The sequence below is a fragment of the Danio rerio genome, chromosome 6 (assembly GCF_052040795.2).
Source record: "Danio rerio strain M-AB ecotype USA chromosome 6, GRCz13ab, whole genome shotgun sequence".
Classification (NCBI taxonomy): Eukaryota; Metazoa; Chordata; class Actinopteri; order Cypriniformes; family Danionidae; genus Danio; species Danio rerio.
The window spans coordinates 37,098,377-37,115,054 of NC_141026.1; the positions used below are offsets into that span (position 1 = coordinate 37,098,377).

At 38.3% G+C, this 16,678-nt stretch overlaps 1 protein-coding gene across 12 annotated transcripts in view; it reads right to left on the reverse strand.

The window, feature by feature from the left end:
- Positions 1–1,918: 1,918 nt before the first annotated feature.
- Positions 1,919–16,678, reverse strand: part of ddr2a (discoidin domain receptor tyrosine kinase 2a) — an 81,445-nt gene continuing 66,685 nt past the window's right edge. For 6 of the 12 annotated variants that reach the window (XM_087257563.1, XM_087257560.1, XM_087257561.1 and 3 more), the window contains exons 16-17: positions 7,737–7,886; positions 1,919–5,697 (exon numbers count right to left, since the gene is read on the reverse strand). In XM_087257563.1, coding sequence (XP_087113689.1) covers positions 5,566–5,697; positions 7,737–7,886 — 282 coding nt within the window. In that variant the 3' untranslated portion in view covers positions 1,919–5,565. The remainder of the gene's footprint in view (positions 5,698–7,736; positions 7,887–16,678) is intronic. The other 6 variants (XM_087257568.1, XM_087257566.1, XM_087257567.1 and 3 more) reach the window with 2 other exon arrangements.

The following is a 16,678-nucleotide window of genomic DNA, read 5'->3' on the forward strand; positions in this document are numbered from 1 at the left end:
TGCACAACCGCTTCTAACGTTTGCCTGTGTACAGACGAAGGATTTTGCACCGCCGCCATGGTGTGATTGGAGGTCACACTTCTGCTGGCCAATCAGCTTCTTCCTTTCTGTGACGGGACATTCACTTTGACCAATCAAGACTCAGCCCCTGTCAGACCAGGCAAACCTAATGAAATGTCTTTAACAAGTAATGCTTGTAATGCCAAAGGTAAGCGTTTAAACCAAAATATACACTTTAATAACGTGAAAATATGTGATCCGTGTAACTATAAAATAAAGAGGCAACACGATTTATTCATTTATTCAAAAACGTGTAGTTTCCTAAAAGATCTACACGCATGATTAGACTGTTAAAACTAATGAAAAAAGGTCATTCCTACTGTTCGGTGCCATTTCAGGATTAACTGTCTCTGAAAAAAAGACATTTTCCAAGATTTTCTAATTTCAGTTGAAGCAGTACTTATAAGACTATAAGAAAAACATATTGGTCCAGCTCAGGATGTTTTTTTTTTTTTTTTTTTTTACAGAAGTTTCTCATGTAAATGTCCCACCTGTTACAGGGCATTTTCTTATCTTTTGAGTGAGACTGACTCTGCCTAGACTAGAGCTCTTCCTAACTCTGACTAAAGGAGCAATCAGGGGCATTTTTATGGGGCTTACAATTAAAGTAGAAGACAGGGTAGGATTTCACCAACAAGTGAAGTAAGCAGCTGCATAGTGCCTTAGGAAATTTGGAGGCCCCCAATAAATACCCAGAACAAATGATACACAACATTGGTTTCAACATATTTAGTATGGTGAGAATTTAATAAATTACATTTTAACATAATTATCATCACATCTATGCAAATTTGTCTTACACCTCCAGTCAGATGAAGATTCAGTTTTAAAAACTATTTATTCTAGATTTATTATTATTATTTTTATCAGTTCTGAATTCTTTTTAAGAAAACAAATAACTTCAAATGTAGAGATTTAATTAAGATAAAACATGCAAAATGAAATTCAGTGATATAAGAATCAAATCTGCAAAATAAATAAAAATTAATAAAACTACAAAGGGTGCGTTTTAGGACGGTTGGACCCCATGGCTGGAACTGCTTGGGGTGCCCAAATCACTAAAAACACCCCTGGTACATTAATTTCAGGGACAAACATTTACTGAGAGATTTTATTATTTAATAATTTTTTTTTAAATAGCGTTTGGTGAGATGTATATATGACAATACAAGATCATTGAAAAGTCTAGTATTTAATACATTTTTCAAAGTTATATTTGTAACTGAACATAATACATGACCTGGGACATGCAATTCTGCTAGACTTGCACTGAAGTTAGAGTTAATTAAAATTTTTAATTGATTTGTCCTATTGTGTAAATGGGATAATAAGACAAGCTTTAAGGAATTTTTTTAATTGCATATTCTGTACCATATAATGCCTTGGGGACTAAAATGGCTCCGAATAGTAGGAATGACCCAAAAACGAAATAAGCATTACACAAAGGACAAAATGCAGGACGTTTTGCTCAAAATTCAATTATAACAATAATCAGTTATGAAATAATCAGTCATGAAATAATCAAGTTATGAATTCGTACTGAAACAAATCAAAAACTATAGAATAAAGAGACTGACAATGTTCTTATTTTTAACTCACACAAATGTTGTGTTTACCTTTCTGTTATAGACATTTTACTATCATGAAGTACAAAGTGCAAATCTTTCCTTACAAAATGGCTAGACAACATGCTTAAAGATAATCAATTTATTATCTGATGTAGCTACATAATCCTATACAATAGAAAAGGGTATTAGTGAAAATAGGAGAGCTATTGACTTAGAAATGACAGGAGATTCAAAATGTAGGATATTTAACAACAATTAATAAGAATAACCAACACTTGCAATGAACAATATTCTAAGTTACACACAAATGTTTAATTCATGTATGCTTTCATCCAAATGCACATTTTATTACTGTATCATAAAACGGCTTGACAACATTTGAATATTCATCAATTTATTATCTTATGTACAGTTTCCTAACATATACAAAAGCTATTAGTGTTAATAATGACTGCTATTAAAAGAAAACAGCACAAAGCTTGAATTAAAAAGGATATGAGCTTCACAAAAACATTAAAATGCAGGATATTTTGCTATGAATAAAAAACAAACTCCAGTTTTTCCTTTTCATTGTAATAAGACATTGTCTATGAAGGATAAAACCTGCAAAAACAATAAATAAATGAACACACAAATATATAAATAAATGAGTAAATAAATCCATAAATTCCTGCATAAATAACAAAATACATAAATAAAATGCACATAAATAATTAAATGTGTATATATAATCCACAAATTCCTGCATAAATATATAAATAATTGATAGTGCAGACAGGTAAATTATTAAAGAAATTACATAAATATTGGGGCAAAAAGAAAATGCTAAACTAAAAGTTTACCCCCATTTAAATGTTTATTCATTCTTGAACGTAGTTTCGTATTTGCTTTTCCTCAGTTAAACATGCTAATGAGAGGGTGTTGTAATGTGTAGTGGATGCTAACAAAGGAGGTGCAGATCCAAATGTAGGTTAAGATCAACATAGGTTAATATATAATAAGATCAACATAGGGGCAAACAGATGTATGCAGCCAATCCAGAGTCGTAGTCAAATATCAGGCGAATGGTCAGTACAGGCAGGCAGCAGGCAATGTAAACAAACAAACAAGGTAAGGGTCAAAGGCAGGGCAAGGAAAATGCGTCGTAATGTTCACAATAGAGTATGACAGTGCTGATGTGAATGCTGATGTGAGTGCTGTTTAAATAGTCCTTGTAATCAGTCTTTGAGCAACTTTGTGAGTGTAATTAATCATGATCTGGAACAGGTGTGTGTGTGTGTGTGGTGCATGACTGGATATGTTGTCCATGTAACAGTGGATTTGTATTTCTTAAGTAATCTGCGTGTTTACCAGCAATATAGATGGATTAGATTGCTTGTGATTGTGACCATGTCTGTTCAGTCATCAAAAGGCGGCCTTTATGCCATGATTGGTTGATCCAGGGCTTAATTTGTGCCGGAACACACTCTGAAATCTGATCAGGCACCTCATTTTACCGGTCCCCCTACTCATCCGCCCTCCTTATCCGCTGTTCATTTTCACTTTGTTCTGCGAATACTCAACCCTCTTTACTTTCATCCGCGACAACCAACCCCCGCCCCTATACTTTTATGCGTGACACCTGTACATCCTCGGGTAGTATGCTGGATCCGTTACCGCGATCTGTTCCGGGACCTCGTGATTCACAAATTAAGCACTGGTTTGATAGTAAAAAAAAATTTGCATTCGATTTTTTTGACTGGCTTCTGACGATTAACAGACATACTCTCATTAACATGTTGACCTGAGTAAAGGGAATGCGAAATTACGTTCAAGATTGAATAAACATTTGAAAAGGGGGATCAACTTTCAGTTTAGCATTGAAAGTTTCAGCAGTTTACTGTATTGCCCCAATATTCGTGAAATTTCTTTAATTATATACCCGCCCACACTATTAATTATATATATATTTATTTATGCAGGAATTTGAGGATTTAATATATACATTTATTCATTTATTTGCATATTTACTTATTTATTGTTGTATTTATGCAGGAATTTATGGATTTATTTATTTATATATGTTTATTTATCTATTGTTTTTGCAGGTTTCATTCACCATAATTGTCAGTTTAGACACTGTCGAAAAACAACAATTATGTAGTGGAATGCTGAATATTTCAAGGTTTTTGTAAACAATCTAAAATCCCTATAGCCCACACTAAAAATGCCTATTGCTGCTTTGTGTATGACATGGCATGAAGAATAAAAGTTGTATAAACGTGTTGAGAAAACTACAATAGAGCAGAAAAAAAAAACAATATCTATAATGCAACTTCTTCAGTCATGTCAGGTATGTATATACATTAAGTAAAGCCAATTTTAAACCCACAACCTAAATGCTTCTTATAGACTACCAGATATTTCAAACAACCCAAAGGTGCAAAGATTTTCAATATCATGGTTATATATACAATGACCATGATTTACAATCTTACAAAACTTGATTTACAATTATACAGGTTAATCACTAAACAGATATCCGAGTGTCCTGTTGCAGCACATGCAAAAACACATCATAACTTACTGTAAACCATCATAGTGCTTCATTCAAAACAAATCCAGTATTTATCCAACATTTTAGCAATTCAGCACCACCTAGAACAGTGTTTCCCAACCACGCTCCTGGAGGCATTTGGATGTCTCCTTTGCCTGTTAAACCCATTACAGGTCTTTCAGTCTCTGCTAATGAACTGATGATCTGAATCAGGTGTGCTTGGTTAAGGACACATGCAAAATGTGCAGAACTGGTGGTCCTCCAGGAACATGGTTGAAAAACACTGACTTAGAATATAGTCCGACATACAAGAATGACGATAAGCTTTAAAATAAGCTTATTTTCATCATCATCTTCATCTTCTTTTTTACAGATAAACACAATTAAACAGGTAATAATAAGCATATTCACTGCCCCTACATTAAGATTAGATGAAGACAGGACAAGTGTAATGAAATAAGTAATAATTAGTAATAAGTAATGTTACTATATATTCATCCAGCTTCATGCAAATATTGTAACTTGTAATTGTTCCTGCAAAATAATTAGAGCTATTCAAATGTTTGTTTCATGATGCAAAACTTGCGTAAATAAAATGAAATGGATTTAAATCAACACTATGTTCACCGCTACAACAGACTTTAGACATTATAACGCTTTAAAAGGTGAATAATGAAGTACACTTAAATATAAACACTATATATAGGTAGTTGCAGGATAATACTAATATAAATTTTACATTTACAATTTTATTAGAACTTGACTCAAATTTATTTGACTCCCTTTATATCCACCTGGTTGAAAGTGATCTTTTGCTGTCACAACAAAGAGAGAGAAAATAATAATATCAAAATATTTAAGCATTTAAAATAAACGAGATGAACATATACATAAATGTCAAGAGACATCAGGATAAAATCTGAATGTCAATTATTGATTCTTATATACATTCAAGCTGTCTTCGGCCTCTAAATACTGAAAACAACATTGAACGGGAAATTACAAGAGGCGTTTTACACCTTGTTTTCTATCTATCAAAAATAGATATTTTAATTAGAGAAGATTTATTTAAAACATCTAATTCTTCAGTGTTGAAGGTGCCTAAATTTCTGTGCTACATTTTTTTTTTGGCCTACTGCTGCCCTGGTATTGTATGCCAATCGAAAGCTCTTGGTTTTAGGGGGTTATAGTGAAAAAATATTTCATCACAAAATATATATATATATATATATCAGTTTGCTTTTGCACACTCACAGTGAAGATTGCTACAGGAAAAAAAATAATAATGAGCTTCTGATGTGACTTCCTATATATGGGAATATATAAGTGCGTGATGACTGGAGTCCTGTGGGCGCACTGAAAAGTCTTTAGTCAGTACCAAAGTTGGCATGCATGTGGACACTAGGGCTTGCACTCCAGTAGCGTGTGATGAATCTCCTGGAAGGATGGACGCTCTTTGGTGTTCCTGTGCCAGCAGCTCAACATGAGCTTGTAGACGGGGTCAGGACACATCGGTGGCTGCGGCAGGTATATCTGACAATGACAATACACTCAGTGTTATTACATGTGGTACACAGTCATGCTTGAGTTTTCATGGTTCTGTGTTTTACAAGGTAATATGATTTCTGTTTTTCTACAGAAGTTCATAGCTAAATATTTAATAGTATATATTTAATATATATTTAATAAATAGTATATATTTAATATATAAAATGCATATAAATGACAAATAAAATGTGTACAAAACTAAATACAAAATACTAAAAAATTAAGACATTTTATTAAAAAATTTAGAGCTTTAATAATTTTCTTTATGGCTTAGTCCCTTTATTAATCAGGGGTCGCCACAGCTCCACCGCTAAATTATACAGCATATGTTTTACGCAGCAGATGCCCTTCCAGCTGCAACACATCAATGGGAAACATCCATACACACTCATTCACTACGGACAATTTAGCTTATTTAGTTCACCTGTAGCGCATGTCTTTGAACTGTGGGGGAAACCAGAGCACCCAGAGGAAACCCCAGAGTTCATACACATTTTGACTACTAAAATTCCATGACTTTTCCAAGACTTTTCCAGAACTTTTTAAGTAAATTTTCATGACCTATTGATTTATGTAATGTCTACATATACATGATAAATAAATAATAAGAAAAACAGTGCACGTTTAAATTTATTACAGCATATCATAGAACACAAAACACTCTACTTTGCTTAAATTAGTTTTTATATCTATGTAAAACTGATTTTGATAATGCTTAAACAGCACTAATAATGTGAGAGCATGTTTTTGGCCAAAGACAGAAAAGAAGTAAAGACAACTAACCTACATTCAAGTCAGGGCTGCACAATATATCGATTCATCGATATCGATATTGCAATGTGTGCATCCGCAATAGTCACATCGCAGGAAATGCAATGTTAAGTTGTAATTATTGTTTAATATAGAGTTTAATCATAATAGAATAAAAGTTTATCATGTCCATGCAGTTTTAAAGACATCACCCAAAAAAATACTTGCCATTTTTATTACACCCTTCACTTGTTTCAAACATTCTTTTTTAAATGAACACAAAATGAAGACAATTTAATAACTCTTTTACTATTGAAACAAGTGAAGTGTGAGTAAATAGTGAGTACATTTTAATCTTTGAGTAAGCTGTCCCTTTAGGCCTGTGACTGTGTGAACATTTCAATATTTCAAAGTTTAAAACATCCGTAAACAAGAAATGTTTTGTAGCTTTAATAAAGATTAAATTATATACAATAAAGAAAATGCAGTGTTGATTATTCAATATCTGTACCTAAATAGTGAACACCTGAAAACTATTATTCACTTTTGTCTTTGCTATATTTTATTTATCTGTGCTTGTAATTTATTTGTTATTTATTATATGAGATTCACTCACCTACAACCCCCTTCAACCCCAAAAAACCTAAATCATCTGGTGAAATTGTATTCACATAGCAATATATAATCACAGAAATACAAAATATGGTAATGTCAGATTTTTCCAATATTGTGCAGCCCTAATTCAAGTATACAGATATGTGTTAAACAAATGTCCTTGGCTTTTCCAAAACTTTGTGGGTTTTTCCAAAACGTTTCCAGGCCTGGAAAATGCCATGTCAAAATTCCATGACTTTTCCAGGTTTTTCATGACTGTATGAACCCTGTATCCCACACTAACACGGGGAGAACATGCAAACTTCACACAGAAATACCAACTGACTCCACCGAGGCTCGAACCAACGACCTTCTTGCTATGAGGCGACAGTGCTACTCACAGGGCCATCGTGATGCCCAGCCATATTTATTTATTATTAATAAATATTAATGCGTTTTGTTTTCTTTTGTTTTTGCTAATCAATGTATTGTTTCATCAGTGTAAACACAGACTTCAAACCTCTCTGGTCATCATATCATACAGCCAAAACACTGTCATTGAGGAATAGGTATTTGATTAGTGATTGACTCGACTAAGTTTACCCAGCTGTGGCTACTTCCACCAAATGTGAAAAGCGTCCATCGGTTGCCTTCAGAAAAGCAGAGAATCATCCATGTACCTGTCTCCTCTGATCCCGAAAGAACTCCCCTGTGTTTTCAATGACCTGCTCATCTGAGAGCTGTGAATAAGGCTGCTCTTTGCAGAAGGTAAGCATCTCCCAAAGCGTCACACCAAAAGCCCACACGTCACTGGATGTGGTGAATTTCCCCTGTAAAACAATGTTAGATTAGATGATAATCTGCTTGGTAAGTCTGACATTATCTTTCACAGTTTTGGGGTCAAAATCAGATGAAAAAAGCGAACAAGTGTGACCCTAGAACACAAAACCAGTATTTTGATGCACAGGTATATTTCTGGGAATAGGCAAAAACACACTGTAAAAATGTTGAGTCAGTACAACAAAAAAATCACATAATTCTTTTATTTTGGCTTTTCTTGTTCACTCAACGTTTGAAAACTTCAGCTGCACTTACCTACTTATTTGTCAGTAATACAAAAACATGTAGTTGGGTTAACATAAGAGTATTAGTTTTCTGGAGAGGTTTTGTTACTACCCTGTTACAAATCTTTTTAAGTTGTGCTAACTGAATTTTTTTTTTTAACTGCAAAACTGTTCAGTGAAAAAAAAAAAAAAAAAATCCTTATTTCCTTTCATTTTTTCTCATGTTCTCAACTTCTCAAGAAAAAAACTATTTTTTTCACCCTTAATTGACCCTTCTGTTATGAAGAACTGGGTTGCACTGGTAACTGTTACGGTGCCAATCGTCTCAGTATGTATATTAACACTATTAATGTCCAATAACCATGAAAGAAAAAAACACAGACGTACTAAATTGTAGGTGTTTACTCAAATAGGATATATTAATTCTCAAATAACAATATTATTTAAATGAACAAAAACATACATCAAAAGAGCGTAGGCCTGCGCAAATAATAATGAAATAAAAGGTTCACAATAGTATGTAAAGAATAATGCTGATTGCTTACAAATCAATAATAAAGAAAACTATTATAAAAAGTCCTTTCTACACGTTCAGATACCAGGAGGTTGAATGAAGCTGGTCTTTTAGCTACAGTCTCAGGGCCGTTGGTGCACAATGAATCCTCCCGCGATGAGAAGGGCAGGAATTTCAGCCGGTACTGGATGTTGCTGGATAATTATGATACTGCTTCATACGACTCTTGCACATGTGTGGTTCTATAATAAACAAATTAATGTTATCAGTAATAATTGGAATCATCGTATGATGGACACCAGCAGCACTACAAATGTGCTGAGTCATAGCCATACAATATGCATGTAGATAATAGTAATGTGGGCAATTAAATACTCAAACATTACAATCAACAATGCAGCAGTTGTACATCAATTAAACACAAGTAACTGACAATCATATTAATATAATATAATGTACTGTCGAGTGAAACTCACGTTTCTCATTGACGCACTTGCAAGGATCGTCACAAGCGAGACTTCGGCACCGTCTATAAGCGTTATTAAAAACCATCCGCTGTCAATCCAGATTATCATACACCCTTCTGCAGTTCACAAAGTGAAGGTGCTACAGAACGAGTGGATAATTTACTGTTTTACGCCGTTAAAGATGAGATTGTAGGACCTCCGCTTTCACATCGCCATTCCTGAACTGATTCACTTTCGTTTTTATCATTCGGTTGACTTGAACTGAACTGAACTGATTCGCGAACGCTGGCTTGATTCCTAACTGAACTGATTCGCGGTGGCGCGACTCACTAAATATGCCACACCTTTTCTTCTAAATGAGATATAAAATAATCTTCATACAACACCTATTTTAAATGTGCATAAACTGAACAATGGCTTTTTTACAGCCGCCCCCAAATTTGGTAGTCAAATTTGCTAACAGCATATTTACTGTATGACATCTGTATCTTGTGGTAAAGCGGGTAGTCTGATTAATTTGGCAACTGGTCGAGTGTAGGTGTGTTCCTTGACCTTAATGACAGCTGTTCTAACTCTACCATCAGGGCTAGGAATGATTGATGAAACAGTACCAACACGCCAAAGTGCTCTGGGTAATTGCTCGTCAGCTATGAGGACTACAGTTCCAACTGTGATGTTATCTCTTTCTTGTTTCCACTTCTGCCGCGCTTGTAATGTAGGCAGGAAGTCATGCACAAAATGTTTCCAAAAGTGGTCACTGAGAATTTGGCTGTGCCTCCATCTCTTTCGACTGAGCAGATCCGACTCAGGATAGACTACCTGAGGTAGGGAGGAGTCAGGCCGCCCCATGAGCAATGAATTTGGCGTCACAGGGTCTGGATCCGCGACATCACTAGACACGTAACCGAGTGGTCTCGAATTTAAGATACCTTCGACCTCCACTAAGACAGTCCTCAAGACTTCTTCAGTTACTATTTGAGCACCCAAGGTGGTCCGCAGTGCTGTCTTCACAGACCGCACTTCTCTCTCCCAAGATCCACCAAAGTGTGGTGCACTGGGAGGATTAAAGCGAAATCTGATTTGTTCTTTAGCCAGTTGGTCTCTCAGTAGTGGTTGCATCTCCTTGAAAGCTTCCTCCAATTCCGTATTTCCTCCTCGGGAATTAGTTCCTTGGTCGGATAAAAGCTCATAAGGTCTTCCCCGACGTGCAGTAAAGCGTCTCAGAGACAACAGAAATGAATCAGTGTCCATATGGTCCAGAAGGTCAAGACTGACTGCTCTAGTGGTAAGGCACTTATACACTATACCCCACCTCTTCTCTGTTCGTCGGCCTACCTTTATCATAAGGGGGCCAAAACAATCAACCCCAGTGGAGTAAAAGGGAGGTTTAAACAACCTAAGACTGGAAGGTGGAATATCTGACATCTTCGGAATAACTGGTCGGCCTCTCCACTTTTGGCATTCTGGGCAGCAGCGCTGATGCTTTTTCACTGCCTCTCTCCCTCTTAGGATCCAAAATTTCCGTCGTAGCTCAGCGTACACTCTTCCAGGTCCGGAATGGAGTAATTTTGCATCATAATGCTTAATAAGAAGAGTAACTACTGGATTAGTGGGATTTAAAACGACAGGATGTAAAATATCTTTGGTGAGGCTCTCACATCTTCTAAGTCTGCCGCCCACTCTGATCAGATTGGAGTCTTGGTCATATTCAGGTGCAAGTCCTGACAGTTGACTACTGTTTGGTACAGGCTTTCCTTCCTTGAGCAATGCAAACTCTTTTGGGAAATCATGCATCTGACAATGTCTCAGGAGAGTCAGTTCTGCATCGTGATAGTCATTTGCATTTGGTGGTTGTCCCTTTTCAGCCGCCCCATGAAGGGATTTCACTGTGTTGTCTAGTAGCTCTTGATAACTACTGAATTGCTGAACATCTGGAATAACTGGTGTTTCATTAAGTGTCCCACAGAAGGTGAGTTTCCTAAGCTCAGAGTCTTCATCAGGGGTTTGACGTTCAGGAACCTTTGGCCAGTTACATTTTGGTTGTGTCAAGAAGGCTGGACCTTGCCTCCAGCGATTGTCTTGGGTCAATTGTGTCAACGTCAGACCACGAGTAATATCATCAGCAGGATTAGTCGATGAATCGACATAGTGCCAGGATCCTGGGTCAGACAACTCTTGTATTTCGCTAACTCTGACTCCCACAAACACCTTGTACCTGCAAGAATCAGACTGCAGCCAAGCTAGAACTGTGGTAGAGTCAGTCCAATATACAAAGTGGTGGATCTCTTGCGTCAGTTCTCTCTTCAAGACTGCACCTAGCTGTGCTCCCGTCAGAGCCCCACATAGCTCTAAGCGTGCAATGGAGAGTTGTCTCTTCGGAGCCACTCTGGATCTTGCTGCTAGGAAAGCTATCTGTGTGTTGTGCTGATCATCTTCAGTACTCAAGTATGCTACTGAGCCATAGGCTCTCTCTGAAGCATCGCAGAAAATGTGAACACTGCGATGTTTGATTGGCTGCTGAACAATACCACTGTAGCACCGTGGTAAGGTGATCTGAGCTAAATGGGGAAGCTCATTTTCCCATTCTTCCCATGCAGCTAGCAGATCAGCTGGCAGACAGGGGTCATCCCAGCCTCTTTTCTTGTTCCAGAGCAATTGTACAATGATCTTTGCCCTTGTAGTGAAGGGAATCAGATACCCTAAGGGGTCGTATTGCTTTGCAAGTGTGCGGTAAATCTTGCGCATGGTGATTTCTCCTTTATCCTCTTGGAATGGTTTGTATGCTAAGGTATCAGATTGGCAGTTCCATATCAGTCCAAGGGTTCGTTCCAGAGGGTTAGTTGTACCTTGGCTGAGCCAGATCTCGCTGCCCTTTGACTTCAGCTCAGATGGAAAATGGTCAATGACCGTAGGATCATTACTGGCCCATTGTCGCAACTCGAAACCACCCTCCGATAGATGATTTTGTAATCTGTTTACTAGCTGCTTGGCCTGTTCCACATCTGAGATGCTTTTAAGACAGTTGTCTACGTAGAAATTACGTTCAACAGTTTGCCGCACATCATCTGTGGACTCAAGGATTCCTACATGTGACTGAAGGGCGAAAACAGCACAGCAGGGACTGCAGGTGGTTCCGAAAGGTAAGACTGCCCATTGATAGATGGTTGGAGGCTCAGACGTATTGCCATCACGCCATAGGAATTTGAGAAAGGGTTTGTCTTCATCAAGGAGGCGAACTTGATGAAACATGCCTCTCACATCACTACAAACAGCAATTGGATGCTCCCGGAAGCGAAGTAGTACTCCCAACAAACTTGGCCCAAGAGTAGGCCCAGGTAGTAGGTTCTCATTCAGTGATTGACCTTGGTATTCAAAGGAGCAGTTAAATACTATGCGGTTCTTTCCATTGTGATGGACGATATGATGAGGTATATACCATGAATGAGAGCTCAAACCACACTCCTCTGTTGTTGGTAAAGTGATGTATCCTGCTTGCTGTAACTTTTGGATTTCAGCATTATAGATATCGGTCAATTTGGGCTCTTTAGACAGTCGTTTTTCTGCACTACGTAGCAGAGGTAGAACAGCTTCTTTGGGTGCATTCAATGGTGGGAGTGACTCTTTCCAGAGTAGTGGGGTTGCGTATCTTTTGACTCCCTCCACATTAATTCTGACTGTTTTTTCTTCCAGAATCCGAATGGCCTCAGCATCTTGACGTGAGCGTGTCACAACCTTATCAGAGCGATAGGGCAGAATATCCAGTTTCCACAAGTTCTCCACTTGGTTGAATAGTTCTGAGTCTGGTTTTGCACAAGAAACAAAGAAACATTCCTGTGGTTGGAGCTGAGAACAAAGGATCCTTGATGGACCTTGCAATGTCCATCCAAGTCTCGTATGTACTGGTGCCGGTCCTCCTTTAGACCCCAATATCACAGGTTCCACGGGTGTTATCAGATGTGGGTAGTCAGAACCAATAAGTACTAATGGCTGTGCCTGATTGATTGCATGTAGAGGCAGATCTCTGAGATAGCCATGTTTCTGCTGCAATTCAGTGATGGGATAAGTATGTTTGACTAACCCCAACCCTTTCGCAGTAAAGGCTCCAAAAACTTGAAATGATCTGTCAGGTTGTGAAGCAGGAGCGATTGTGAAGGACACTGAATTTCCACGAATGGTGTGTACCTCCTGTCTCACTGTACGAAGCGCTAAGTCCTCAATTGTTCCTTGAAGGCCTAAACGCTGAGCAGCCTCATGCAATAGAATCGTTCGCTCTGATCCATCATCCAGCACCGCATAGGTCTCTAGTGACCTGTCCCCATTACGAATCACAACCCGACTCAATTTAAGTAGAACTTGCTTTCCGCTTGTGGGTCGGTCCAGATACAAGGTCTGAGAAGTAGAACTTACTGGATCTGTGCTACTATGTGACTCTCTGATGTTGCATGTCCTGCTTGGATCAGAGTTGGTATTAACATCATGCAGCACTTCAAGATGTCTCCTTTCGCATTGTTTACATTTCGCCTTTAGAGTACACTTTGAGGTTGGATGACTTCGGCCACATCTCCAGCATCGGTGACCCATTTTAATCCAATTCTCGACCTGTTGCTTAGTCAGGAGCTTAAAGTTTGAGCACTGATTCATATAATGATTGATGGTATCACAAAAGGGACAATACTTCTTGGGCTTCTCCTGTGTTTTTCCTGAAGGTACTGACCCTGTACCAAAGTTTCCTGTTAATACTTCCTTCTGGTCTCTCCCATGTAGGATAGTAGTTGGCTTTCGAGCAGGAAATCCTGGCCTCTTATCCTTGTGTAGACCAAACTTCTCTCGATCAAGAAAGGTAGTGTATCGTGTTCCCTCTACCTGCACACGTACCTCATATTCAAGCCAGTCAGCTAAATCAAGCAGTGTAGGGATGGGAGTCTGCAGTGGGTTGATAAATCTCTTAAAGTTGGCTCTCAGATCATAAGGCAACTTTGTTAAGAGGCGTGATACATGAGAACCGCATTTCAGCTCGGTCCATCCTGGACTACCCAACTGATTCAACATCCCTACTAAAGCACGAACACGAAGAGCAAATCCTTTGAAGGCTCTGACATCTCCACTTCTGATATTGGGCCCATCCATCAAACTGGATATTCGCTGCAGTGCCAGCTGGTGTGGTTGCCCATACATGTCTATAAGTGCTCGCATAGTGTCACTAAAGGGAGAAGGACCATGACTGTAAGAATCTGCAATGAGCAAGGCATCTTCTAATTTCAAATGATCCATGAGTATTTGAAACTTGAAGGATTCAGATGCGTCTTCAGGCAAAACGTTGTCTAAAGCAAGTTTAAGTCGATTAAACTCTCGCGGATCATCATGTATAAAATCTGGGATGGTGGGTGTAGGCCCACGATACTGGACTGACATAGACTGGTAAGGATGATTAGGCTCTTGGTGCAAGGTTGGATATGGCATATCAGTTGAATAGAATCGTTCATTATCAGGATAGTGATTATTTCTCCGTTCTCGTTGAAAATAAGGACCAGAATGTTCAAGCGTGACTGGTTTGTGGGAAGTTTGAGTTAAATGCCCATAACGTGGATCACTAAGATTTCTGGCAGGCTGGTACTCTGAATGCGAATTATATTTATATGGGTCAGCAGGAGGATGACATGGATCTCGAGGGGGTTGACGAAAGTGATTGGGTAATGGGTTAGATTCATCATATAGCCGATTAGATGGAGTAGACTGATTATGACGATCAATTGCATATGGCATAAGTTTCCTCTCTACCATGGGGGGCTCCGCATATTGAGGTGTTGCCTGACCTGAATGTATTGGAGCACCACTCAGTCGTCCTGTTTCCTTTAGACGATGTATGAGATCTTCAATGAGGTCTTGTCGGCTATCGTTATACACATGCAGAGACTCATCTCTTGGAGGCACTGGTGGGGGCAGTTCGGGTTGATCAGAACTTTGCTCATAATGAGGGGGAGACATCCTCCTAGCAGCCATTGGAATAGCAGATCTGTCAAACTCCGCATCAGGAGATGGCTGTAAGGATGGCGAAACCTGTGGTGTATCTAACACAGGTAAATTAGTGATTATTTCTGAAATTCGTTGCACATCTTGCCTCAGCTGCTTGCTCTCTTCTCTCATTTCGTGGATGAAAGAGATAACATCAGTATTTCTTACTGCACTAGCATGCTCGTTTGCGAATGTATGCTGTGTCTGAGCTAAACCAAACTCATAATCTTGAAGATATGAAGGCGGTCTAGTAATTCTACGTGGGCGAACTACGTCACTATCTAACATTTTCTCTCCTGGTTTGGACATCGTTACTGAGACGGTTGTGCCTCCGGCTCGAAGGACCATAAAATGTTATGAAGAACTGGGTTGCACTGGTAACTGTTACGGTGCCAATCGTCTCAGTATGTATATTAACACTATTAATGTCCAATAACCATGAAAGAAAAAAACACAGACGTACTAAATTGTAGGTGTTTACTCAAATAGGATATATTAATTCTCAAATAACAATATTATTTAAATGAACAAAAACATACATCAAAAGAGCGTAGGCCTGCGCAAATAATAATGAAATAAAAGGTTCACAATAGTATGTAAAGAATAATGCTGATTGCTTACAAATCAATAATAAAGAAAACTATTATAAAAAGTCCTTTCTACACGTTCAGATACCAGGAGGTTGAATGAAGCTGGTCTTTTAGCTACAGTCTCAGGGCCGTTGGTGCACAATGAATCCTCCCGCGATGAGAAGGGCAGGAATTTCAGCCGGTACTGGATGTTGCTGGATAATTATGATACTGCTTCATACGACTCTTGCACATGTGTGGTTCTATAATAAACAAATTAATGTTATCAGTAATAATTGGAATCATCGTATGATGGACACCAGCAGCACTACAAATGTGCTGAGTCATAGCCATACAATATGCATGTAGATAATAGTAATGTGGGCAATTAAATACTCAAACATTACAATCAACAATGCAGCAGTTGTACATCAATTAAACACAAGTAACTGACAATCATATTAATATAATATAATGTACTGTCGAGTGAAACTCACGTTTCTCATTGACGCACTTGCAAGGATCGTCACAAGCGAGACTTCGGCACCGTCTATAAGCGTTATTAAAAACCATCCGCTGTCAATCCAGATTATCATACACCCTTCTGCAGTTCACAAAGTGAAGGTGCTACAGAACGAGTGGATAATTTACTGTTTTACGCCGTTAAAGATGAGATTGTAGGACCTCCGCTTTCACATCGCCATTCCTGAACTGATTCACTTTCGTTTTTATCATTCGGTTGACTTGAACTGAACTGAACTGATTCGCGAACGCTGGCTTGATTCCTAACTGAACTGATTCGCGGTGGCGCGACTCACTAAATATGCCACACCTTTTCTTCTAAATGAGATATAAAATAATCTTCATACAACACCTATTTTAAATGTGCATAAACTGAACAATGGCTTTTTTACACCTTCGCTAAGCCACGCACGAAAACCACCACACACCAATCGTGGCTTAGCAACCGTAAGCGCAGGCGGTCTGTCAAGCTTT